Source organism: Artemia franciscana, chromosome 4 (assembly GCF_032884065.1).
Source record: "Artemia franciscana chromosome 4, ASM3288406v1, whole genome shotgun sequence".
NCBI classification, from domain to species: domain Eukaryota; kingdom Metazoa; phylum Arthropoda; class Branchiopoda; order Anostraca; family Artemiidae; genus Artemia; species Artemia franciscana.
In genome coordinates this window covers 5,261,792-5,289,696 of record NC_088866.1, presented here as the reverse complement: position 1 = coordinate 5,289,696, position 27,905 = coordinate 5,261,792, and the positions used below count along the sequence as shown (strand labels likewise).

At 35.4% G+C, this 27,905-nt stretch overlaps 1 protein-coding gene across 3 annotated transcripts in view; it reads right to left on the bottom strand.

Moving 5' to 3' along the window:
* Nucleotides 1-27,905, bottom strand: part of LOC136025898 (putative TrmH family tRNA/rRNA methyltransferase YacO) — a 34,585-nt gene continuing 6,680 nt past the window's right edge. The window contains exons 2-5 of one of the 3 annotated variants that reach the window (XM_065701949.1): nucleotides 26,657-26,702; nucleotides 13,986-14,563; nucleotides 6,411-6,613; nucleotides 1-162 (exon numbers count right to left, since the gene is read on the bottom strand). In XM_065701949.1, coding sequence (XP_065558021.1) covers nucleotides 5-162; nucleotides 6,411-6,613; nucleotides 13,986-14,563 — 939 coding nt within the window. In that variant the 5' untranslated portion in view covers nucleotides 26,657-26,702 and the 3' untranslated portion in view covers nucleotides 1-4. Of the gene's footprint in view, nucleotides 163-6,410; nucleotides 6,614-13,985; nucleotides 14,564-24,102; nucleotides 24,567-24,737; nucleotides 24,862-26,656; nucleotides 26,703-27,905 lie in introns of those variants that run through there. The other 2 variants (XM_065701951.1, XM_065701950.1) reach the window with 2 other exon arrangements.

Sequence of the window (27,905 nt, the reverse complement as noted above, 5' to 3'; positions counted from 1 at the left end):
TGAATTAATTAGTTTTATTCTTCATAATTTCGTATAAAACTATAGAAGCAGCTGAAGTAACGTTCAGTGATTCAATGGACTCTTCTATTGGGTTCCCACCAATTGAAACAAGTAGGGAACACAGCTCTTTGACTTCTTTTGGCAACCCTGAACCTTCATTACCTAAAAAAAAACGTAAATACCTATATATAGGAGCTTAGGCACGAGGGGAGGGGGTAGGGGATTGATGATAGAGGGGATATTTTTAGGCCTACATTGAGCGACGAGCTACTCATACGACATATTTTAAACAACCCAAAAAACTTAAGTTGTCTAAATTGAAAATACATTCCAATCCTGACCTAAACAATTCATATTTAACAATTACTGCAATTCCCTCACTTGATTGCTAAGAATAAAAGCGAAACTAGGTTATTATTCTAAGAAATTTAATTATGTACACAGAAATCCTGCCAAGACACAGATTGTAATTAAGGAACTATGTCAACAATTTAAGAAAACACGCCCAAACAATATTCTTTATATTAGTGGAAAATAACTTATGAAGATGTCATCTCTAACAAGCTTGCTGAATATTTCTCATCAATTGGAAAACATAAAGCCAGCAAAACTTAAGGTTGATTTTAAAACTTAATAACTAGTCAGAAGTTCACACGAACAGCTGGGAAGTAATTTTGTAAGTTAAAATTCATGTTTCAACGCACCTGCAAAAGATTGTTGCTAATAACTGCTAGCAACCATTGAAAGAGCTGAAATGATACTACATTTTCCACTCGTGAATCCAGAGAAGGGGAGGAATTTCAAGACTTTTTTTTAGCGCCCTCATTGCTTACTTTTTTTTCACTCTTTTTTTAAATAATTATAATAATGATAATTCATTGCCCCTCCTCAAGATTTTGCTAATTAGCACCCTTGTCATATTACCCCCCCCCAAGGTTTGCTCTAAATCCACCTCTGACATTTTCAAAGTAATAAATCTATTATTCTAATTAATAATAATTATAAAAAACTAAATAGCAAAGATTTAAATAATAATGCGTCTATGCAAAAAGTCAAGTGTTTTTTTTCTTCATTCATTTTACTCTCTGACACATGAAGTCCAAATATGAATGCTCGAATTCAATCTAATATTTCATTTCGTCTGCTCAACTTGAGATTAGAGTTTATAAAATCAAACCACAAGACATATGGGAGGCAGCCCTGGTCAAATTTATTAGCGACAGAAGCTACCAAATATTGACAATTTTTAATTCCATTTTTGCCTTCTGTCAATAAGCCGACTTGTGCACCAATTCCCTAATTTTAAATGAAAGCTAAAAATGAAAATAAAACAACAAAAAACAAACAAAAATAAGGTTGTTTTTAACTCTGTCATGCTAACAATACAATACGTAAGAGTGCTCAATCTTAAAGCCAGACAGCAGTGGCCTAAAATTTAAACATCAAATCAGTCCAGATTGTTAAAGTTATGTATAAATTTGATTACCATATCAAACAGTTCATGGTAACGAACTGTAGTAAGGAGCGACCCGGCTCAATAGTAACCAAAAGTCTAAAAAATGGAATTTTGGTACCAAATGCTACATCAAAAGAATCGCATTATAATGCTGATATTAAATATATAAATTTCATCAAGTTTAGTCTTACCCATCAAAAGTTACGAGCCTGAGAAAAGTTGCGTTATTTTAGAAAATAGGGGAAACACCCCTTAAACGTCATAGAATCTTAACGAAAATCACACCATCAGATACAGCGTATCAGAGGACCCTGCTGTTAAAGTTTCAAGCTCCTATCTACAGAAATGTGGAATTTTATATTTTTTGCCAGAAGGCAGATCACGGATGCGTGTTTATTTGTTTTTTTTTTTTTCTTTTCCCCAGGGGTCATCGTATCGACCCAGTTGTCCTAGAATGTTGCAAGAGGGCTCATTCTAACGGAAATGAAAAGTTCTAGTGCCCTTTTTAAGTGACCAAAAAAATTGGAGGGCACCTAGGCCCCCTCCCACGCTAATTATTTTCCCAAAGTCAACGGATCAAAATTCTGAGATAGCCATTTTATTCAGCGTAGTCGAAAAAGCTTATAGCTTTGTCTTTGGGGACGACTTACTCCCCCACAGTCCCCGTGGGAGGGGTTACAAGTTCAAAACTTTGACCAGTGCTTACATATAGTAATGGTTATTGGGAAGTGTACAGGCGTTTTCAGGAGGATTTTTTGGTTGGAGGCAGGGGTTGAGAAGAGGGGGATATCCTGGGGGAACTTTCCATCGTGGAATTTGTCATGGGGGAAGAAATTTTCCATAAAGGGAGCGCAGGATTTACTAGCATTACTTAAAAAAAAACAATGAAAAAGTTTTTTTTCAGCTGGAAGTAAGCAGCAGCATTAAAACTTAAAAAGAACAGAAATTATTACCCATATGAGGGGCTCACCTCCTCCTAATACCTCGCTCTTTACGCTAAAGTATTTCTGGTAATTCCAACTATTTATTCTGCGGCTTTTGTGATTCAGGGGTCATTCTTAATGAATTGGGACAAAATTTAAGCTTTAGTGTAAAGAGCGAAGTACTGACGAGGGGGCAAACCCCCTCATATATGAAATAAAAACAGAAGAATACAAAAGTTCTTTATGTAAGCAAATTTATAAGTTACGTATATCTTTTACTTATAAAAAGATTCGTAAAAAATCAAAAGTTCTAGTTGCCTTTTTAATTAACGGAAAATCGGAGGGCAACTAGGCTTCCTCCCCCGCTCTTTTTTTCTCAAAATCATTCGATCAAAATTAGGAGAAAGCCATTTAGCCAAAAAAAAAATAAACATACAAATTTCGTTTTAATTATTCCTCTGCGGAGAGCCAAAATCAAAACATGCATTGATTCAAAAACGTTCAGAAATACGAAGAGAAATTACTCCGTATATGAAAGGGGCTTTTCCTTCTCAACGCCCCGCTCTTTACGCTAAACTTTTTTTACTGTTTTAAAATGTAGAGTTAAGAGAAAGAGTCAAACTTTAGCGTAAAGAGCGGGGCGTTGAGAAGGAAAAGCCCCTTTCATATACGGAGTAATTTCTGTTCGTTGTAAGTTTTAATGTCGCTCCTTACTTTCATTTAAAAAACTTGTTTTTTTTTATTTAATTGAAAAAGAAGAAGGCAACAGATCAACTTCAAATCTTATGTACCTTGGTCTCCATATTGGTTGCAAAGCGAAATCAGCAGGTTTTTTATTAGTTACATGATGCTCCGTGTCTTTGAATATTTCTTATAATCATCAGCAGGAGAACGATAAATTATTGCTTTCCTGATCTCTTTTTATCGGAGATATGATACCAGGCATGTCTTTCGGGGATCACTCCTCTGTTGGTTGTTGTTTAATTAGTTACGTGTTTAATTACAAGTGGCACCAGATGTAACGTTTGGGATTCCTCTTGTGTTGGCTGTTGTTTAATCAGTTATGCGTCTGATTATAAGTGGCACCAGATCTAATGTTTGGGATTCCTCTTGCGTTGGCTCTTGTTTAATCAGTTATGCGTCTGATTACAAGTGGCACCAGATCTAACGTTTGGGATTCCTCTTGTGTTGGCTCTTGTTTAATCAGTTATGCGTCTGATTACAAGTGGCACCAGATCTAACGTTTGGGATTCCTCTTGTGTTGGCTCTTGTTTAATCAGTTATGCGTCTGATTACAAGTGGCACCAGATCTAACGTTTGGGATTCCTCTTGTGTTGGCTGTTGTTTTATCAGTTATGCGTCTGATTACAAGTGGCACCAGATCTAACGTTTGGGATTCCTCTTGTGTTGGCTGTTGTTTTCGTGGTCACAGCAGATATTTCTACAATTTTTCAGTGAATCTCTTTGTGTAAATTAAATGTTTTAATAATTAAGTTTGTATTCTAATTTAGTTCATTGACTGTATATCTTAAAATTTTTTAAAGAGAAGTTGTACTGATAAGTGATAAGCTTTTTTAATGAGAATAATTCAGAAGGCTTGTTATAGCTTGATAAAAGAAACATCCTGAGACATCTTTCTTCATTAGCGTTTTCCTTTGGTAATTTTCCTTATAATAATTTTCCTTATTTCCTTATATAATAAAAAGCCTTCTGAATAATTCAGAAGGCTTTTTCATAGCTTTATAAAAGAAACATCCTGAGACATCTTTCTTCATTAGCGTTTTCCTTTGGTAATTTTCCTTATAATAATTTTCCTTATTTCCTTATATAATAAAAAGCCTTCTGAATAATTCAGAAGGCTTTTTCATAGCTTTATAAAAGAAACATCCTGAGACATCTTTCTTCATTAGCGTTTTCCTTTGGTAATTTTCCTTATAATAATTTTCCTTATTTCCTTATATAATAAAAAGCCTTCTGAATAATTCAGAAGGCTTTTTCATAGCTTTATAAAAGAAACATCCTGAGACATCTTTCTTCATTAGCGTTTTCCTTTGGTAATTTTCCTTATAATAATTTTCCTTATTTCCTTATATAATAAAAAGCCTTCTGAATAATTCAGAAGGCTTTTTCATAGCTTTATAAAAGAAACATCCTGAAACATCTTTCTTCATTAGCGTTTTCCTTTGGTAATTTTCCTTATAATAATTTTCCTTATTTCCTTATATAATAAAAAGCCTTCTGAATAATTCAGAAGGCTTTTTCATAGCTTTAAAAAAGAAACATCCTGAGACATCTTTCTTCATTAGCGTTTTCCTTTGGTAATTTTCCTTATAATAATTTTCCTTATTTCCTTATATAATAAAAAGCCTTCTGAATAATTCAGAAGGCTTTTTCATAGCTTTATAAAAGAAACATCCTGAGACATCTTTCTTCATTAGCGTTTTCCTTTGGTAATTTTCCTTATAATAATTTTCCTTATTTCCTTATATAATAAAAAGCCTTCTGAATAATTCAGAAGGCTTTTTCATAGCTATATAAAAGAAACATCCTGAGACATCTTTCTTCATTAGCGTTTTCCTTTGGTAATTTTCCTTATAATAATTTTCCTTATTTCCTTATATAATAAAAAGCCTTCTGAATAATTCAGAAGGCTTTTTCATAGCTTTATAAAAGAAACATCCCGAGACATCTTTCTTCATTAGCGGTTTCCTTTGGTAATTTTCCTTATAATAATTTTCCTTATTTCCTTATATAATAAAACGCCTTCTGAATAATTCAGAAGGCTTTTTCATAGCTTTATAAAAGAAACATCCTGAGACATCTTTCTTCATTAGCGTTTTCCTTTGGTAATTTTCCTTATTTCCTTATATAATAAAAAGCCTTCTGAATAATTCAGAAGGCTTTTTCATAGCTTTATAAAAGAAACATCCCGAGACATCTTTCTTCATTAGCGGTTTCCTTTGGTAATTTTCCTTATTTTCACAGTTCCTACAAGGGTGTTTTACGAGTTAGATCAACTTTCTACTGGATATCCACGAATAGAAGCATTTCTAACTGGAATGCCACAAATACCCCCCTTCATTCAATTTTGACAATGCCCCAGCATGTGTTTTGTTAAGAATAGAAGTCCACATTAAACCATGTGCCATTTTCAATTCATAATTGTCGAGTCTCAATGCGATCAAGATTGTCAGATATATTTGCATTAAAGTAAGTGTTCTTGCTCAAAGTAAGACTTTGAGCCAGAAAGTTATTCACTTGACAAAAACCAACTAGCACTTTTCACTTCAAATTGGTCTTGAAATATCTTATTGATCTTGCATAATTGTGATCTCGAACTAAAAGATCACCAGTAGGACAGCAAACTTCGTAATCTTATGACCAAAGGTTATGGGTAACTCACAAGAGTGGAAACTGGTGCTAGTGTCGACAGAAAAAAATCAACTCCATCTAGCAGTGGTGATAGTAGGAATTTTTCAACCTCTGCAATCATTTTTCTGTCACGACTTGAGATCAGATAATTATTACTACCCTCATTTAGACCAATTACACTAATTAAATTTATTATTCTTAGTATTAAACTGAAAAAAAACAAGTGTTACCAAACGCTAGATGGTGTTGATAGACTTTTTTGTCGACACTATCGCCATAAATTATTCATACTCTTTACCTATGACTGTATTGTCCTAAAATATTTGCTCTACAACGGTTACAATGGTCTACCATCTGTTCTTTTCCTTTCACAACTAAAATCTAATCAACGAAATTGGAGTTTATAGGAAGCTGTGCTAGAGATCCTTATGCGCGTCAAGGAACTCTCGGAACTATAATCCGAACCTGTCTGCCACATAGCCCCCTCGAGGAGTGGCAACGCTTGAGGTAAACATAGTCAGAAATAAATCCGGGTTTATGCAGTATTGAGCTCAGTTGGCCTCCTACTGTGATGAGTTTTTAGTAGAAGTAGTTCCCTCGTATCTGAAAAAAGAGAAACAGATCTCAGCTAAGACTAAAAGAAGAAGAAGAACACATACCGAATAGAATAAATACAGGGCCATTTGCTAATTTCAGGTTAAATAAAGGTGTAACGCCTTCATCTGGTTTACTTGTTCCAATGATAATTGCTCCATTATTCTTCAAATCCCTCAGAAGACCAATGGGATTAGAGAGCTTCAATATTTGGATTGCTTCAACAGCTCCAGAACTTGCTTTACTCACGGTTGAAGTAACAGTGCAACTGTAAAATGACTATAAATACGGTTTACATAATTGGAATATATACTTGCTAGAAGTAATTATAGTGATTATGTTTAGAAAAAACTTATTTACGTTTTTTCCTCAGAAGGGCTGGTAAAAATCGTCGCAATCCGCCGCAGTTTTCCTCTAAACCCTAGACGTGGGAGCTAAAATAGTCAAGTGAATTTAAATTTAAAAAAGCAAAATTTTCATTGTTATTCCTTTGTCCTTTTATTTCTTCGTTTTTTTTCAATGAGAGCTCGATGACATATTCAAAAGAGAAAAAAAGATGAAAAAAGAAGCATATCAAATAATTACTTTCTAGAAGAAATAAATCATTTGTTAAAGTTATCTGAAATATAATGCACATACACTTCTCACCCTGACAAAGTAGTAGGAGGAGGCCTCTTACAATCTCAGATGAAAAACACGCCCCCTCCCCAGGAGAAGCCCACCCTACCCTTATCTCTCCTGTGTGCCGATATCAATCTGCATATCACTTATTTTGGGTAGATCCATTTCGTTGAAATACTCTCCATCGCTTTCTTTAATTAAGTAATTTCTTATTCTTTCTACTTCGAGTTCCCAAAACAACACAAATTAAGCAAAAATAGTTTTGATTCTTGTTCATTTACTATTCTGCTTTACTGAAAAACTATAATCGACCCACTTTTCCCATGGACTTTAATTTATTAAAAAAACAAAAGAAAAATAAGATGCTCATCACAAAAGAAAAAAAAAATCAATTGGGTAGGTATTTGCCAAAATTGCCTAATATAAACATTCAGGTTTGTCTTAATTTAAATTTGTTTTTCATAGACTAAAATATCCCAGGCAGTCAATACGGAGCTCTGAGGAACGCAGGTAAGGTGAGGTTTTTATACCAAGCCCTCTTTTGAATCTCAAATGTTCACGATTTTCCTTGTATTTTCTTGCATTTTTCAGATAATTAGCCAACCTTTCGCCTGTTTTTTGTTGTTGTAAATTTAAAACTTGCCACTCGTTTTTGAAATAAATTGTTGTGTATATATCTGGGGAGTAGTCTCAAAAAGAAAAAAAATGAAACTTTTCTCTTAAAGATTTTTCCCAGCAACGATCTGGATTACGAACTGATAATCCCAAAACTACCCCTTCAGTAACTATTTAGATTAATGAATGTTTGTGGTGACAGCAACAATCTAGACTAGTAGTCGTTCTTGAGAATAGCCCTGTGGTTTTAAGACCATGATCACCAGATTTATAAATATATTTGTTCCACCATCAATCTTCCAACCCTGTTCAATCTGGACCGTTGTTGAAAAATACTTTAAGCAAACAATTCAATGGGACTATATGTAATATCGGCTAGACATTTAGGGAACAGTGTTGAGATTTTAATAAACAGTTTTAGACCCTATTCGGATATTTATTTATTTGAGGACTATTTCCCAGTATATTGTTGTAAAAGAGGAAATCGGTCATCCATATACCTATTGTTTTTAGTTGTGGTGCTTATCACTAACATCTGAAGAGCCTCCCCCTCCCACCTCCAGAGGGCAGGGAAAAATAGCCTTAGACTGAATGGAAAAAATTGACATTAAACAATAAAATAATAGCCTAGACACTTATAGCTTGAAATGCCAGTACCTGAAATAAAACAACTTCTTCAAATTTACTACCAGTATGCCAATAACTTTCTTGATCAATTTTGATTTCTAGACCAATGACTTTGGGAAGTAATTATTGGGCTATCGGGAAATATAGCATTACCGGCCCTAATGGTGCCACTGGGAGAAAACCTGTAACAAACGAATCAATAGAAACCCATGATGTTCCATTTTAAGTAACAGATTTACTCTGTTGTTTTGTATGGTTATTATACTTGTATTATATTGTGAATTTTGCTTTTGTTGTTATTTTCCTCTTTCTTTTCTCCTCTTTACATTGCACTCTGTTGGTCGTTGTGTTTACATCAGGCCATATCTAAATGCAATTCAATTCCTTAATCTTAAATTGATTTATGATGTGCTTCTTAACTGATTATGATGGGCTACGGTAAAAATTCGAAATGATCCCCATCTATATTTGTGCATCTCAGTTGGCGTTAAATAAAAAAAAATTACTTTGTAAGATGATACTTTATAGACTTAGAGATGCTGTAGATTAAGTTCTAAGAGAAGAACAAAGTAGTCTTAGGAAGGGCAGAGGACGAGTCTACCAAGTTTCCGCTTTTAGATTGATAGTTGAGAAGCATCTGACTTGTTAGACTCCTTTAGTTCTCAGTTTTATTGACTATCAACCACCGTTTAACTCAGCTGATATAAGAGCTTTAGTAACAGCTCAATCAATTTGTGGTACCGGACAAGGGCTTTAAATAGACAAGGGCTTTAAATTGACATGCGCTGCATACAAGAATAATAATGATGTGGTTAAGGTAGGAAGTGAGGTTAATAGTTGGTTTTGTTTGGAATCAGGAATTAAGCCTGATGTTGTCCTATCCCTGTTATACGGATAATCTTGACAGACCTTGTCATAATGAATGCAACACAAACTACAGGAGAACAGGGTATCAAATGGGAAGGTAAACTCTCATGGAAATACGATTATGTAGAATAATAAAGTACCCAAGATGAAAATGTTATCCAAATGAACAATTTTTTCGAGGTTCTGAGAGTTTAGGGCTCAAGGATAGGTTTTAAAGTTGATGTTAGGAACACCAAGGCGGTGGGGAAGAGGTGATGTTAGGTAACAAGAATATCAATCAAGTAATAATGCTGCTGCTTACCTGAGCTTAGTTTAAAAGCCCTTTTCTAAGAGTTTAGAAGAATATAAAAAAATATTTAAACCAAGATTAGAATATTAAAATCCACAACAATGACAGTCATGAAATTGTGCACTTGCACCTGTTTGGATCTTCTAAAAAAAAAGGAAAAATAAGATATAAAACTGAATATTTTCATCATCAAAAATTAAATTTTCGTTTTTTTTTACAATTTTTTAAAGACGTATATGGTCGATTTAGTTTCCACTTAACCAATTTAAAGAACTAGATTTTGTTTTTGGTGTTGTTGGTACTTTAAGACTCGTGCTGCTAACACATGCGTCATAGGTCTAGTTCTAATTTCAAACTAGATTTCAATTTATAATCCTCTTAGCTAGCTGGCTGGCTAGCTAGCTAGTGCATCTTGCATTTGTTTCCTAGCGAGAAAAAATTCTTCCAGCCGTGAAAAAGTCAAAGTTTAAAAATTCGTTAGCTGTGAAATAAGAGCTGAAATATCATCTCAGTTATTCATGGACAGATATGGAACGAAAATTTAAATAAATGTGGAAACATTCATGTTTTAAAGGATTTGTGATTTAAACCTCTTTGCCTGGTTATAACCTGAGCCCTCTCGTACTCTAAGCAAGAATCATACCTCAAGACCACAAGCCATACTTAAGAAGATCAATCATTTGTTTTATCGATAAATAAAATTCTTCTCAATTAAATTTGGAAAATGTTTTCCAGATGATTTGTCTACAGATAATTCTAGGTACTTGTTTACTTGGCCGTATGTCAAACAATTAGCAGTACAAAAAACGTAGTTTCATTCCGCTTTCTAAGGATGAAGGATGAAAGATCTCTGAACCTTATACTATTCAATCAAAATTCATTTACATAATTGGTAAAAAATAGTTACAAAAGATAACCCAGATCTTCAATAGAAACGAAAATGTCATTATACGTTATTTGAGCCCGAACAACCAAAACAGTCTTATTAGCATGCTGGCTGACCCTTTGGGTGAACAAACAAGACTTTCAATTAAGAAAGATTTGGCAATATGCGCGGACGAAACAAAATATCTGTGGAAAGAAGAGCATCTTAGTTTTATTACTCGGTTTAATGACTTCAATTAAACCGACGAGCAGATTACCCACGAGCAGACCTTCAGAATTGCTCATCTTGAAAAATTGGATGCCACATCCCTTGCTAAAACAATCAAGAATCTCGTTTAAAAGTAAGAACTTGAATGAAATACCTGTGTGGCTTAATTTTTTGATGGTGCAAGCGCCATGAGTGGAGCATGCAACAGCGATCAAGCTATCACTAAATAGGCCAAATCACAAGCTAGGTACATTCAATGTCATGCACATCCTCTACATTTTGTGCTAGTACAGTCAATAGCGTCATTTCCAGAGCAGCAAAACTTCTTTTCTAGCATCCAGAAAATATATACATTTCTTAATCGAAGTGGACAACATCATGAACTTTTCCTTAAAATCCAACCTGAAGGCAGCGAAGAAATGATTGAGCTTCAACAGCTAACTGAACACGATGGTTCTAATGGTTTTCCTCTCTTCATATGAAAGCAATTCAACAGAGACCCATTCTGAACCTTCTCGGTTGCTGGCAATGACTGATGTCCAATTCTCGCCTATTTATGTAGTAATGAGCAGCATCCTTGGTCCTATACATATTGCACCCAAGCAATTACAGTCGAAGATCTCAGTGCTTTCAGGTGTTCACTCTCTGCTTCAGAGAGTCAAACAGCAGGTTTTAGAACTCTAATCTAAAGAGCACTGAATTAAGACGACTGAAGCGACAAACATTTATGCGAGATATTCAATCTAAATAAAAAGCCAAGACGCTTTCATATTGAAGCTTCTGTCAGTGCGAGAGCAAGAAATCTAACAGATGAGAGTCATGACATTTTTTAAATTATAAGTCAGATATTCCATTCTTTACAGTCGACCAAGTAACTTTAGGAGCTGATACAAAGGTACAGAGAAAAGTTCTTGGGATTCAAGGCTTAGAAACCTTTGACCTAAGTTCCCCAAAGTTCCAGGATAAATACCTAGTACAAGGCATTGTGCATGAATTTCCTGTACTTTTAGTCCACAAGTTGACCTTTGAACCAGAATTAACCTTTGAAAAATCTTATTTATAGAATATAAAGCCAGAATAACCATCAAAGGTTCTTTCTTACCTTTACACAAACAAAAGCACCTTTACTATTATCTTAGATGCCTTTGAAATTGCAATAGCAATCCCTGTTTCAGCTGCCTCAGATAAAAGATTTTTTCAACGCTTAAGAGATTACTCTCTCCGAACAAGAGTGACTGATGATCAACTTGGAGATTCACTAATCACTGAAACCCAGTCAGAAAAAGTTCAAAATACTGAGTATGATACCGCTGTTGATAAGTTTGCTGCTCTGAAGCAGTGGCATTTCCCATTAGAATAGTGCTTACTCATTTACAATTGAGTCATACTGCAAACAAATTTATTACCTTTTTTACTTACTATATTCAAGAATTTGAACTGGTCAATACCTAATTGTGCTATATACCTAATTATTCATAAAGTACAAGTTACCTACTGCTGAGTTTGGCTTAACTGTCCCTTTTCTAGGATAGTTCCAAAGTCATCCAACTTTTGGCTGGCAATTGAGACATTGAATTTGCCCCCCCCCCCCACTCCCCTCCTACAGCCACAAATTTTCTGAACTTATGCCATTGATAATGATAATACTTAGTGGAAAATCAATTTTAATATTGATTTCTGCTCACCAAACCAAGGATTGGCGTTAAAACTGTTTATAGACAAGCCAAGTGTTCTCTATCTATACAGACTATAACGACACAGCTTTCCCGAAAGATAGAAGGCACAATCATTAATAAAGCTTTGTCAAATCTGAAAAATATGTTGCAGAGGAAAAAAATTACCTACTTTGAATAGTAAAGCCACAGAACAATTTTCCTCTATAATCTTCACTATTGTATTTCAAACAGTTTGATGTACGAAAAATGTGGTTCAATCCCACTTTCTAGGGCTAAAAGAAAGGTTGAGATGGTTAGGGCATGTTCTGCAGATGAAGATGACAGGTTGCCAAAGATTGCCCTTTTCGGCCAACTGTTTAGGGCTAAACGGAAAGTAGGTCGTCCTCGTCTGGGGTGGAAGGATGTCATAAAGAAAGATTTAAAGGAAATTGGAACTTCCTGGGAGGGTGTAAAGAGGGAGGCTTTGAATAGATTGGGATGGAGAAGGAGCGTGCGTAGCTGTGTTGAACTCAAGTGGCTTGGTGCTGTGGTGAGTTGTTAGTAGTTAGTAGTAGTAGTACTTCACTATAGTACCTGTTCAGTTTCCCAATAAAGGTCTTTATTGAAGAAATAATGTTAAATTTATACTTCATCTAACATCTTTGGACCCAGGAGCCCCTAAATTCTCAACATTTTCTTGATAATTTCCCAGGTTTTAATGTATTTCACTTGTTTTCAAATCACCCCCTCCTCCCCAAAACAATCTCTGGCAAAAGTGCTGGGTAACATCTGTTTTCTGAAAAGCTTCAGTATATCAAACCTTGTTACCACCCATTATTCTCGTCAAATCTGCTTAAGATAAGCCCTATTCTCAAAACAACTAGGCTTTCCATGGCTTTTCTTGCGTCAAAATATACTATCATAATAGTTTTATCTCTTCTCTTGTGTTTTAAATGTCTGTCACACTGTCAAACAAGTCAAACTGTCAAGATATTTTGCAGAATTACAAAATCTGCAAATTGTTTTGCTATAGGATAAAAATACCTACTTTGAATAGTAGTCACTGATCAATATCTCTCCATAAATTTCGCTAGAATACCTGTACAGTTTCCTGGCAAAGGTCCATACTTGGAGATATCACGCTCAATTTATTTGATTTGATATCTTTGGACCTAGAGGCTACTGAAATCTCGAATCTTTCCTAGATTCGCATACATTCTGCTTGTTTTCAGATCGTCCCCTTTTCCCCAAAATAATATCCAGCAAAAATAATGAGCAATATCTATTTTTTGTACTTTCTAAATGTTTCTGTAACCCAATCTGTCAAAAAACCAAGCTGCCAGCATGCCAGACCATGCCAGACCTTGTTTCCTCACATTATTATGTTGAAATATGCTTAAGATAAGCCTTATTCTCAAAATATAAAATCTTGACTTCCTATGGGCTTTGTTGCCTCAGAATATACCATCATAATGTTTGTTTTATGTTTTAAATGCTGTCACACAAGTGACTCCCCTTATTTTTGGCTCTCTTATTTTTTACTGTGTACATTCTTTTTCGAATTAGCTAGTTTTTCTCTCTTCTTTGTCAATTTTCTTGTAAATCTGTTTTACATTTCCTTTCAACTTTCACCACTTTTGTATCTAAACCCTTATTCTTTTATCTTACTTTCCTTTTTATTATGGACTTTATGTCCAGTGTTCCTAAATATTTGGTTATTTTAATATTTTGTTAGCATTCAATTTTCTTTTACCACAAACACAGGTAGTTCCAATAGCTTCACTATCTTTATAGAACAAATCTTATTTCATCTTGATTGTAAAAGAAAGAATTATTCAATAAAAAACTCAATTAGAAAGTGCTTATAAATTACCTTTTTTTACTTGGGAGCAAACATCCATTCAGACCAAAAAAAGCTGCAGTTCTTAAAATATTTCCTAGATTCATTGGGTCCTGAATTTCCCAAGGAATAATCCATCTGCTGTCATCACTCAGGATAACAAGTTCACAAAACTGAATATAATCTGTTATTTCTGGGATAATCATCTTGTCAACTTCAGCTATAATACCCTGATGAGCACGATCTGGGGGGAGAAGCTTTGACATAGCTTTTGGTGATGTTTCAATCGTTTGAATACCAAGGGAACGACATTTTTCAAGAATGTCGGAAATGTTTTTTGCTGCATTTTTGAAGTAAACTGTATGAAATTTCCTTTTCCTATATTTAAGAGCACAAAGTATTGGATGGATTCCATAGATATATTCTGCATTTTCTTGGACTCTGTCAAGTTTTGACTTTTTCTTTTTGAAAAAGGTGACTTTGTTTTCAGTTTCAAGTAAATCACCAGTAAATCCTTTACCGAAATTTGTGGAGTTCCTTTTGCAGTAGCTTATTTCTATTTTGAACAAATGCCTGAATAGTTGTGTATACATTCTCAACACCACCAACATCTAGAGTACAATAGTTATAAGCTTTCAAATAATGCTAAACATAAATAATCATAGGTACATATTTCTGTAGAAAAGAGCATTAGTCTATACTAACAGGTGAGATGCAATTGGGGAGCTAAACCATCAAAATGAACATTTAAATCAAAACAGCTGAGAAACTTGAAAATATGCTGCCTGAATAATCATGATGTGCATTGTCCAAAGGACAACAACACTAATCTATGGTCTTAAAAGGTCTTTTAAACATATTGTCAAGTTTTGCGTTATATCTCCCAAGAAGCTGTCCTTTACCCTACTTTATTCCCGATAATTTAATCAGGTATTAAATGTATCATAATTTAAAAGCAGGAGTAAATAACCAGCTAAGTGTAGGCTTGGAACAAAAGTTATTTGATGCTGCTGAAAAACATTAAAGGAAGGGTGTGTTCAGGATTTTTGTTTGGAGCGTGGATACACAAAAAAACTTTAAATTTCAGGGATGGGGAGGGGTTCAAACACTGAAATCCTCCCCCTGGATTCAGGCCTGGACACAAACCAAGCTTAATCAAATAAAGACATGGTCAAAAAAATTATTTCTGTCATTTAATGTCTAAGAATGTAAAGCTCATCATATTGTCAGACCACATAGAATCAATAACCAGTCCCATAAATTTAACTGATGCTGCATTTAAGATAGGTTCAGACCCAATTTAGACTGGAAATAGATTAATTTTGTCATTTTTGCTGAAAGGTATTGATTTACATTGTGAAACTAAAAATTGGCAGGCCAACTTCTTTAGAGACGCAGCAAAGCAAATGTATGTCTTCTTCAATCTGTGTTGGCAGATCAGACTTATTTCTTCCAACCTGTCATATAGCAGGATCCACCGTCTTTATTCCATATGATGAATGCTTTGTTCGAATTTTGAAACTGAAAAGCGGTGGGATCAGCATAGTGCCCTGGGGATGGCAATGGAGCAATGTCAGCTCTACAATTGTTGATTTGTGCCTAAGTATACCTATTATCTAGGAGTTACTTTTATAAACTGAATAAAACTGGTAAAAATTCCAGACTTTAAAGTATTTATAGGAGTTTGGAAAGGGCAACACTCCCTCATGTGTCTGACCAGTAGAATAATACAGCTATAGAAAGATATTCTACTGGGAAGCATTTTTAATATATATTTTTAGATGGATAAAATTATCATCCAAACAGCCCCTTTGGAAACTAGTCTGTTCATTGAGTAACACGTTGCTTTATTTTCATAGACTAAACTCTTCTCCCCTGGTGAAGATCATTGTTCAGACACTTCACTTAAAGTAACACAAATATGATTTTATAAGACTTTTTTAACAGGAATATACAAAAAAAAAGCTATTTTCCAAAATCTAGGGTTCTAAAATCCCCCATTGGCAATCCTCATTAGAACCAGATAGGTGAAATTTTTGGAAGTCTTGAAATTGCTCTTTGGAAGACAAATTGCATCAACATGACATTTTCTTTTCTTAAATTAAAAATTAAAAAAAGACAAGAGCTAAGAGCTCATATGGCACTTGTGACGAGGCGAGAAGAGCTAAGAGCCAAGAGATCATATGGTATGAGCTCTAACAAAATTCTATGAATCATCAGATTGATTTAAAAAGGAAAATAAAGAGGCTTGATGCCGGTCAGGATTTAAAATAAGAGCTCTGAATCACAATGTCCTTCTAAATATCAAAATTCATTAAGATCCGATCAACCACTTGTAAGTTATAAATACCTAATTTTTTCTAATTTTTCCTCTTCCTTTAGCCCCCCAGATGGTCGAATCTGGGAAAACGACTGTATCAAGTCAAATTGTGCAGCTCCCTGACACGCCTACCAATTTTCATCGTCCTAGCATGTCCAGAAGCACCAAACTCGCCAAATCACTGAACCCCTCCCCCCAACTCCTCCAAAGAGACCGAATCCAGTACGATTCTGTCAATCACGTATCAAGGACATTTGTTTATGCTCTCCACCAAGCTTCATCCCGATTCCTCCACTCCAAGTGTTTTTCCAAGATTTCCCCCTCCAACTCCCCCAATGTCACAGGTTCTGGTCGGAATTCAAAATTAGAACTATAAAGCACGAGATCCTTCTAAATATCAAATTTCATTAAGATCTGGTCACCCTTTCGTAAGTTACAAATACGTCAAATTTCAAAATTACTCCCCCCCCCCCAATTCCACCAAAGAGAGCAGATCCGGTCCGGTTATGTCAGTCACGTATCTTAGACAGGTTTCTATTCTTCCCATCCAGTTTCATCCTGATCTCACCGCTTTAAGTATTTTCTAAGATTTCCGGTCCCCCCAACTGCCCCCCCCCAATTACGCTTGATCCGGTTGAGATTTAAAATAAGAGATCTGAGTTACGAGGTCCTTCTAAATAACAAGTTTCATGAAGATCTGATCACTCCTTCGTAAGTTAAAAATACATAATTTTTTCTTATTTTTCAGGATTACCCCCCCCCCCCCCAATAGAGCGGATCCGTTCCGGTTATGTAAATCACGTATGTAAGACTTCTGCTTATTTTTACCCACCAAGTTTCATCCTGAATCCCTCCAATCTAAGCGTTTTCCATGATTTTAGGTTCCCACCCAAACTTCCCCCCAATGTCACCAGATCCGGTCAGGATTTAAAATAAGAGCTTTGAGACACGATATCCTTCTAAATATCCAATTTCATTGAGATCCGATCACCCGTTCGTAAGTTAAAAATACCTCATTTTTTCTAATTTTTCAGAATTAACCGCTCCCCCAACTACCCCAAAGAGAGCGGATCCGTTCCGGTTATGTCAATCATGTATCTAGGACTTGTGCTTATTTTTCCCACCAAGTTTCATCCCGATCCCTCCACTCTAAGTGTTTTCCAAGTTTTAGGTTTCCCCTCCCAACTCCCCCCAATGTCACCAGATCCGGTCGGGATTTGAAATAAGAGCTCTGAGACACGATATCTTTCTAAATATCAAATTTCATTGAGATCCGATTACCCGTTCGTAAGTTAAAAATACCTCATTTTTCTAATTTTTCAGAAATAATCCCCCCCCAACTACCCCAAAGAGAGCGGATCCGTTCCGTTTATGTCAATCATGTATCTAGGACTCGTGTTTATTTTTCCCACCAAGTTTCATCCTGATCCCTCCATTCTAAGTGTTTTCCAAGTTTTAGGTTTCCCCCTCCCAAATCCCCTCCAATGTCACCAGATCCGGTCGGGATTTAAAATAAGAGCTCTAAGACACGATATCCTTCTAAACATCAAATTTCATTGAGATCTGATTACCCGTTCGTAAGTTAAAAATACCTCATTTTTTCTAATTTTTCAGAATTACCCCCCCCTCCCAACTACCCCAAAGAGAGCGGATCCGTTCCGATTATGTCAATCATGTATCTGGGACTTGTGCTTATTTTTCCCATCAAGTTTCATCCCGATCCCTCCACTCTAAGTGTTTTCCAAGATTTTAGGTTTCCCCCCTCCAACTCCCCCCAATGTCATCAGATCCGGTCGGGATTTAAAATAAGAGCTCTGAGACACAATATCATTCAAAACATCAAATTTCATTAAGATCTCATCACCCTCTCATAAGTTAAAAATACTTCATTATTTTCTACTTTTTCTGAATTAACCGGCCCCCTACTCCCCCCCCCCAGATGGTCAAATCGGGAAAACGACTATTTCTAATTTAATCTGGTCCAGTCCCTGATACGCTTGCCAAATTTCATCGTCCTAGCTTACCTGGAAGTGCCTAAAGTAGCAAAACTGGTACCAACAGACCGACAGAATTTGCGATTGCTCTATGTCACTTGGTTAATACCAAGTGCCATAAAAATTGTAAGGCTCTACTCACTCATTGCAATATAGTCTTTTGTAGATTATTAATGTATTTTACTGTGCTATCTTGTTTATCTTTTATATTTTTGTTTAGTTCTCAATATTTTTCTTTACTGTGGTGGTTCTTCAGAATAATCCAATTCAAATTAAATCAACATAACCAAGACACCACATGCTCAGAACTAAGGTTCACATGGTTCCAAAAGGAGAAATATTCAACATATCTTTGGGTTCATTTGATATACTGAGGCAGCATGTGTTGAGTTGCTTAATACAGTATGTAGAGTGATACATTTAAGGTTATAGTTTCTAAGGTTTATAGTGTGAATTTCAAACCAACTAACACCAAGAATTAATAATAAAAAAAAAAAAAAATAGTAGCACTTTAGTGAGAACTGAGCTTCAATGAGTTTTACAGAGAAGTTAAATTGTCACTAAAAGTTACAGATATCATGACCAGGGAAAGACTAATAAGATCTTTATAAAATAAATTTTATTTTAAACAGCTTACTTAAGAATTTTCTTACAACTAATATAACATCCTGTTTTTTTGTTTTCTGTAAAGTGCTAGTTTTTCAGAATTCTACAAGTATAAAGCTGCATCATGTTTTGTTTGAATTAGTTTTGTAGATATATGATGCATAAACTCTAAACCAATGATTTTATTCATTTTAAGTTTCAACTTCATTCTTTACTCAATCAGAAAGCCTTTATTTTTTTTATTTTATTGGTGCCCTTTTTCACATCTGGAATGGAATGGTGTTTGTCCCATTCATGAGTGAATGGAATTTGTCCACAAGTAGGCAGACCCTTTCTGCTGACCACATGCCTCTGGATCAGGGCTATAACCAGGATTTTCGTTTGATGGGAGGGGGTTTACAAAAAATCCTTCCAGTAGACTTAGTCTAGCGATCAACCGTGGAGACCATCAATCCCCCCCTTGCAAACGAGGACGCGTCCACTAGGCATACTTTTGAATCTTTAAGGTTTTTATTGTTGTTTTTTTACAGTATTGCATCAGCAAACCAAGTATTTATGTACATGATGTATCTACAGAGCCAACCAAGAGTTTTTGTCATGTAAACTAACTACTTACAAAACAAAATCTAAGTAACAATTTTTCTTCCCTGCAAAAAAGTCTATGACTTTTTCATGGCAAATGTCAATGTCTCTATGGATGAAGAGCAGGACTAAACCACTCAGCCTTTCTTGTCCTGTTGAATTTCTTAGCCAGGTTTTTAACCTTCTAAGTGTAAAGAAGCTTCTTTCTGGAGTAGCAATACTGACAGGCAACATTACAAGGATAGTCAATAGAAGAGAAATATTTGGAAAAAAGATGGAGTCGCATTTGTGAAAAGAAGATACAGCACAAGAAAGCCTTTCTGTGATAAGAAGTTTCTCACATTTGCTGCACCAAAGCTCAACCTCTTGCTTCAAGCAGTCTGGCTTTGGAATAATATTGCCATATGACTCAAGCAAAGACTCCTACTTCATGGTTTTGGGATCAACTGATACAATCCTCAAAAGGACAAGGATGCTGAGACGAGACAACAGATTCTGGTGGAGTTCAAAGCATTGTTTCAGCTCTGATACGAAGTGAACTAGAAATGGAATTAATAACAGTGACATCTCAGGCCCTAAAGTAGTTGCAAATGTCTGAGCTTTGTTGAAAAGAAGAGCGAATGTATTGACAGAATTGCGTTGCATTGTCATTATTCTAGGAAGAACAGTTTTTAAATGCCTACAAGGAGCAGCCAAGTTGCAGTCAACCAACTGAAGAGTCTTGCACAAAGACAGCATCAGGTGGAAGAGTTCCTTTACAACATGGAGGCACATAACAAACTGTGACTGGTTCATGATATCCGTTATTTGCAACACTTTTGCAGACGTTTCTGTGCTGCTGTTCTCCTCAAGAACTTTGAGAGAATGCAAAATGGGCTGGTACAGCTCAAGAACCACATAACTGAATCATGGCACTTGACCCACTTGTTTTTGCAGAGTCTGGTCAGGTTCTGTGTTCACAAATCTAGCAAAAGTCTATTGATCTTTTCTTCCAGATTTTGGGTTCTGAGTGGCAAAGCAGTGTAAAAATTGCAAAGCTATGATAGGGTTCCAAAGAAATGCTTAAAAGCTGGAATAGAGCAGACAGATGAAATGACAATATTGAGCCTAAGTGCATACAGTGGATGTAAATTGCCTTTGGATACTGTTGGTGTATAATGGTCTGAACGTCCCTTAGATGGCTGCTCATCACTGCTGCGCCATCATACCCCTGGCCAATCATCTTGTTTAGGTCAAGCCCAAGGCTTTTCAAGAAATCCAGAATTGCTAAAGCAAGACATTTTCCAGATAGATCTATAACTGGGACAAAACTAAGAAAATCCTGGTGAAGATTTGCAGCAGAGGTGTAGTGAATACAAACACATAGCTGCTCCATATTGGAAATGTGCACCATTTTGTCAGCAAGGACCAAAAGCAAAGACTTGTCTTTACTTTTTTGACAAAGGACTGTTGAAGAATTTCTCCACAAGCAACAATCAGACCATTCTGAACCTTTGGTGAAGTATTACAGTTTCAATAATCAATCTCAGTTTCTGATGATTTCCCTTAACCTGCACTGCCCATGCTTTGTCTATCCGGTTGATGATGTTACTCTGCCTTTTCTCTGCAACACAAATGAAGTTGTTGGTGGTTAAAAGATATTTTTTATCAAACTGTGTTTGTTGGTGACTTGAGTAGCATTCAATTGCATCCCACTCCCTGAATGGTTTGATGACAAGGTTACTTAAATTCTGATGGCTGCCTTTGCCAGCTGTTTTGGACAAAAAAAGGAAAACAGAATTGAGAAAAAGCACAGTCCTCAGATGGTGAATAGAACAACCAGTTGAAAGAAATCAGCCAATCCAACTGAAACTTTCTTTTTCCAGATATTGGAACAGTATATGCAATATCTGGAGTTCAAGGACTCTTTTGCAGACCAATTTTGAACTCTGTGTCAAGCAACAATGATTTTTGGACAAAATGTCCAATGTTGTTTGGAACCAAATAAGATTGAGTAATAGTGAACTGTGAAGTGACTGTATCAAGCGGACTGGAATATGGATCAAGTTTAGCACCCTCAAGTTTAACCTTAGCCTCAGAAACTGTTTCCATGTTACATAAGCCCATAGGGCAGATGAACAATCTACAGATGACCTGCTAACATCACTATTAGAAATAACTAACCTTGTTTGCTTGGGTGCAAAAAACTAATGTTGTATCACATTTCCTTTTCATTTTTTGAATCACCCTTCACTTAACAAAGTTGGAAACTAAACTATAAAAAAAACTGTCTTCTAACCCCTTTATGTTTCCTGTTTCACAATTAAAAGTTTTGCAACATATGACCCACTTACTGCAATAAATTTGGGATTATGAATGTTACTAATTACAAAAATTTGTTTATATGTGTTTTGTTATTTTTGTACAATTTAGACAAAAAAAAATTGGAGGGGGGGTTCAAACTGGGTTACCTCCCTGGGTACAGTCATGTTCAGGATACCCCCCTCCTAGCTCAACACTCTGATCAAAATGGCCACAATCACACATGGCAGATGGGACCCAACCAAGCAATCACATTATCTAGGTTAAACCAAGATATTTTCAGATTCTAGGCCTAGGGTCAGTTGGGCTAGGAACACTCCATCTGAAAATATGACTACACAAAACAATATAGCCTTGGGTCTAGACTCCCCTTTAAGATCTCAGCCATTGCACATCAACAGATATGCTGAGAACATCACTAAGACAGAAATAATAAACCTTCTGGATCAAAGTAGGCTCTGCATAGCCACCTGGAATGTTTTGGTGCTGAAGTGATAACGGTCTTTGCCTACTGGAACTGGGCTGATCTCGTGACTTTTTCATTGCCAACACCTACTTCCAATGTAAAACTCCCCACCAGTACATGTAGAATAGTAAAAATAGTCACACCAAGAAGATGATTGATAATTTCATTATTTCCAAATATTGGAGATCCTCAATGGAGAACTTGAAAACCAAGGCTTTTGGGTGCCAACATCAATGTCAAGCTCTGTCTCCAAGGCCAGTAATTGGAAAGAAAACCTATTGCTTCAGATATTGGGAAAACAAAGGAATCAGACACTCACCAAAAGTAGTGTTGAGATATTGAATTGTTTCAATCTCCACATTTATTGAATTGTTTGGCACAATTAGCAGAAACGAAGATGCATGGAATCATTTTAAATCATGACCAGCAAGGCACCACACCATCTGCTTGGTAAGGGGAGTTACCTGAAGAAACCATGGCTAACAAAAGAAACACTGTAGACTGTAGAGCAAGGATGGAGGGCAAGACTTCTTGGGGACATGACCACTCATCAAAAGCACAATGGAGTGCAAAACAGACTTTTTCATCAGGACCAAACCCAGTTTGTTGCAAGAAAAACCCATGAAATCAAACTAGCAACAAAAAAGAAGGATGTGGGTAGCTTGTTCAGTCATCTCTGAAACCTTACTGAGAATGAAGCTCCTATATTAGAACCTATCCTATCCAGGTATGGGATGCTTTATTCTAATGAAGCTTCTTGTCTTGATCAACAGGGGGACTGCCCCTGCTTGCTCCTATGCAATAGTATCCTGTTGCTGCCTCCTGATCCAAATCCTAATAGTCCTAGCCAACCTAAAGTCCAAGTCCAGAGGTAGATGCTATCCCTCCAGATGAGTCTTTCAGAACCTCAGAATTCAGGAATACAGTAAAACAGCTAAAGAATAATAGAATCTCAGTTCTGCAGCCTAAGCTCAGAGCTGCTAAATGTGCAGATCCTACAATGTTCCTTACTCTCTGGCAAACTGAGATAATTTCCAAAGATTGAATTGTGTCATTATCCCCTTGTGGAACAAGAAAATTCCTAGAAGTGACTGCATCAACTACTATGGAATAAATCACTTTCAGTTCCCATAAAAATTTACTCAATGATCCTGGTGGATTGACATCATAAAGAGCAATCTAAAGATTTTCCTTGAGTAGTTCCAGAGTGTGGACCTTAATTTTGCTCCAAAGTGCTAATTAAGGTAAAGATAATAGGCTAAGTGGACCTACTTCTTTTACAGTTTCTATAAGAATTTCACTTTAATATACCTTCCCTCCCCATAGTAGTCAAATATATACCAAAACTTAGACATTCTCCATTAATTTCCTTGTTGCTTTTGCCAAAAAGCAAATTGTTCTTAAATTTTATTCAAAGAGACAAGCCTAATATCAAAAATTTATTTGACCCTTAGGGAGTGGTGGGGATAAAGTGAAGTTATGGGCTTTTAGGGATGATATAAGCCTAAATTTAAAAATAAATCTTCAGAATTTTAGAGTGGTTCCTTCTTGATATGCAAATCACTAAATCTACAGGCCTAACAGTTCTGCTGTGTGGGTGAATAACAGCTAAACTGAAATGAGTCACTAAAAGATAAATTATCAACATCTTTAATAATACAAAATGCACTAACAAGTCTAATAGCTTATATCTCTACTGAATTGCAGAGATGGTAGGCTCAAACATCTTAGCCTATACTCATAAGGCAAACAGCCTACAGTAAAATTCTAATTTAGTGACTTCTTACTATCTTGGAAAGAGGTTAGGTTAAGAAAATGAAACTTTCAAGGATGGGTCTAAAGGCTAAAGCATGTCCAGGGAAGGTATTTTGAAGTACCTACCTCTATTCCTCCTCCCTCTAGAGGGTCCTGACCTTTGATGACTTTTAAGTATATGTGTGTTATAATAAATTTCCTAAATTTTGAAATAAAAACATTGATATGGCTCAGAATTCTACTCAAATAACAGGAATTGCATTTTGAAAACTAAAGGCAGAGAAAAAGCAACTGGTAACTGAAAATTAAGGTAAAATATCATTTTGTCAAAATTACAATAGGTGAATTCATGTAGGCAAATTTCAGGACCCTCTAGAGGGAGGGTGGAGGTGGGTACTTTAAAAGGTTAAATTCTAGTTAATTGACCTCTTGCTATCATGCAAAGGGTTTAGGTTAGGAAACTTTCAGGGATGGGTCTACAGGCTAAAGTATGTCCTGGGAAGGTATTTTAAAGTACCCACCTCTACTCCTTCTCCCTCTAGAGGGCCCTGAAATGAGCCTACATGACAGTTCTATACCTATTGAAATTTTGACAAAACAACATTTTACCTTAATTTTCAGTTACTAGTTGCTTTGTCTCTGCCTTTAGTTCTGAAAATGCAATTCCTGTTATTTGAGTAGAATTTTGAGCCATATCAATTTATTTTTTTCAAAATTTAGGAAATGTATTTAATTTAATTTAATCACTTATTTGGGATTACCTTATGCTGCTTCGAAAAGAGATTTCAAACCAGTCCTGGTTCAGCATGTTCAGATGAAACTACGCAAGGCATTTGGTCTTTTAATTTGTTTTCAGGGTCTTTACCGTCAGGACGTCCTTGGACGTATGTATAGCGCTGTTGCTCTGCCTCATGTATTGTTCCCGTCTCTCCTCTTCCGAAATTTCAGACCTTCTGATCTTTCGCCCATTAAAGTTTCTTATTTTAAATTTTGTAAATTTTTACTTGGTTTCCCCCTTTCTTTTAGTAACACTGAGATTGTTTTAAAGCTTAATGTGAAGGATCCTGTAGTCTGAAAAAGAAAAAATTTCAGACAGAATAAAGAAAAAATCTAAAACATTTGAAGATAGGGCAAAAATTAACCTTTTAGGCCACAATTTATTTCCGTTTGTTAGTAACAGTTCTGGCTCTTCATGATTTATAGGCTAATCTATTTAGCAAGTGTTTTTGTATCTTTTTTTTTTAAGTGTTGGATGAATATTTGATTGTAAGTGTTATCATTTGTTTTTTCTTTTTATTATATTGTAGCGTACTCCTCATTTTTTGAGGGAAATAAAGTAAATAAAACAATAAAATAAAATAAGTATTCTTAAATATTGCCGAAAATGATCATTGAAAGAGTTTTTTATAGATAGGTATATTATTCAAAAAAAAAAATTACTCTACTTCTTGTCTAATTCTTTTTTTTTCTTTTATCCTGTGATGATTGTTCTATTCTGAGATAATCAAAATGTAAATCCTTTCCATGTTTCCTCTTTTTTTTCTTTTATAGAAAATAAATTTGTTGCCATCATATATTTCTTACAGTTATGCAACATTTTTGTTCACTATTATAACTTTTCTAACCTAAATATACTCAAATAAAATTGGATGTAGCAACAATAAATCCATTGCTGTGATATTTTAGATTGTAATTTCAATGATTTTTTTCACTTTATTTATGCCACCCATAATTGTAATGATTGTAACTTGTAGACAAAAATCTTTTGACTTTCACACCATCTCTTAGTAACAGCTCCAGCAATTGAGCATAAGCAAAACTTTGCTTTACAGCATGAGCGTTCCTGAACCTTACAGTCTCTTTGACTCCTGGCCATTCTTTAAAAAGAAAAACATCAAATTAAGTGTCGAAATTTTATTAATTCCCATGTTAAAACTCCTTTGAATAAAATTCAGCATTGTGAAAACTATTAGTTTATCTTGATTGTCCGTTTCTCGCATAGCTCATTGGTTATTATTGGCTGCATGGCATCATATCTATTTCTTCTTTATACAAGTGTCTGGAGAACTAAGTTAGCTAGTCTTCAAGGGTAGAAAGGCTTCCACCCCCTGGATCTAAGTGTGGTGGCACATCTTTCAAAACTGTTGTATGCTTTTTTTAATATAGGGAGGATATAAAAATTGTATCTTCAAGCTTAAAACCAACAAGTCCGTCACACAGATGGCTTATGGCTTTTGGAGATTGATTGGAAAGGTTATACTTAACTAGCCACAGATTTCTAAGCATGGGTGCTGAAATTTAGTTCACTATGAATAAAAAGCTCACTCGTTACTTACAAAGAGGATTAGATGGCTTCAAAGAAAATAGAATTGACAAGGAATCATTTTGCTAATATGAATGAATTGACAATTCTTTATATCTAAGTCAAGAAACCACGCCTTATTTAATCTACCAACTAAAGGTAAGCCAATACATCAATTAAGACAGGGCTTAAGTGTGACATTGACGATACTCAGGATATTCATAGACAGAATCCATATGGCAATAACAAATCCATGTGGCTGTATAAATTTGAACCCTGGATATATATGTATTAAACTGTGAGATAAAACTGTTTTTCTTTGTTTTTTGCATTTTCCCTGGTCTTGTGTTACCCTAGGTGTTGATTTAAGGGACCTACCTCAGTGCTGTGATTGATATACTTAGACTTTTGGGCAATTCATTTTGAGCGTGTTCCAGCTGAGACAAAAAGTAACTAAAAGTTACGGAAAAGTTACTAAAAGTAACTTTTTCCGTTCCAGCTGATGCTATTTAGCAGCTGGAACGACAGAAAAGTTACTTCAAAGTAACTTTTTCAGTAACTTTTGCTAAAGATAGTTAACGAGCATCTTTAGTTAAGTAACTTAACATCATTATCATCACTACAATAATATAAAACTTTTATTATGGTTGACACACAAAAGTTTGGAAGACTATGAGCCTTTATGCAGGGAAGAGAATGGAACTGCAATTGTTCAAAGAACCAGTGATGGTAAACAATCTTATTTTGACCTTAAAATGATTTTTAATAAAAAATTCATCGGTAAAGTTCAAGCATTAATGTGATCTGCTGGGCATATCTAGAGAAGCTTGGTTGAATAGTTTGTTGGGGATGAAGTCTTCAGATCTTGCTTTAGGAAGCTTCTAATTAAATTCCTGTAATCCTTGGACAGTTGCTAGCCTATCCAAAGTCAGTGGTAAATTGTTTTGTTGAGATGGCATAGCCTAGAGTGAGTAATAGGTCTAATTGTCCAGAAAAAAATGTATATAGTTCAAAGAAAGCTTAGTTCAATCCCACTTGACAGAAAGAAACACTGTGTTACTCTGGGAGCTGATTTAAAACATTCAATGATAATTACTTAAGCTAGCCTTGGCTAGATTGAATCCTGTAATTCATTGAAGTGCTTCATAAAACTTTGCAGTTTATTGGTAGCCTGTAACAACTTTTTAATATTAATTTATAGATACATTTGAGCCCTCCTAGCAAAGTTTCTTGTAGGCTACTCCAGGCTTGAAAACCTAAGCTTAGGAGTTTAAGGCCTGGTGTTGCTGTTATTTTGGTTGGGATAAGGGTCAATGATGTGACTCTGTAAGTTTAGCCACAGTACACCTAGCTATAACGATTAGCCTACCTGGAGAAATTTAGAGGAAAAACTTAAGAAAAATCAGATGTTTTTTACACTCAAATGAAGAATCAATGTTTTGTAACACTCCCAGCTACAGACATTGAATCAGGATATCACTTGCTGGCAATGCTGACCATTGATCAGCATACAATTTTTTTCTTCTTTAAGTAGGCCTAACTTCTTGCTACATTAGAAAATAGGGTCAAAACTAGTAGGCTATGCAATTATGCAAATCTATCAAAATAGGAATTGAGAAGAATTCTA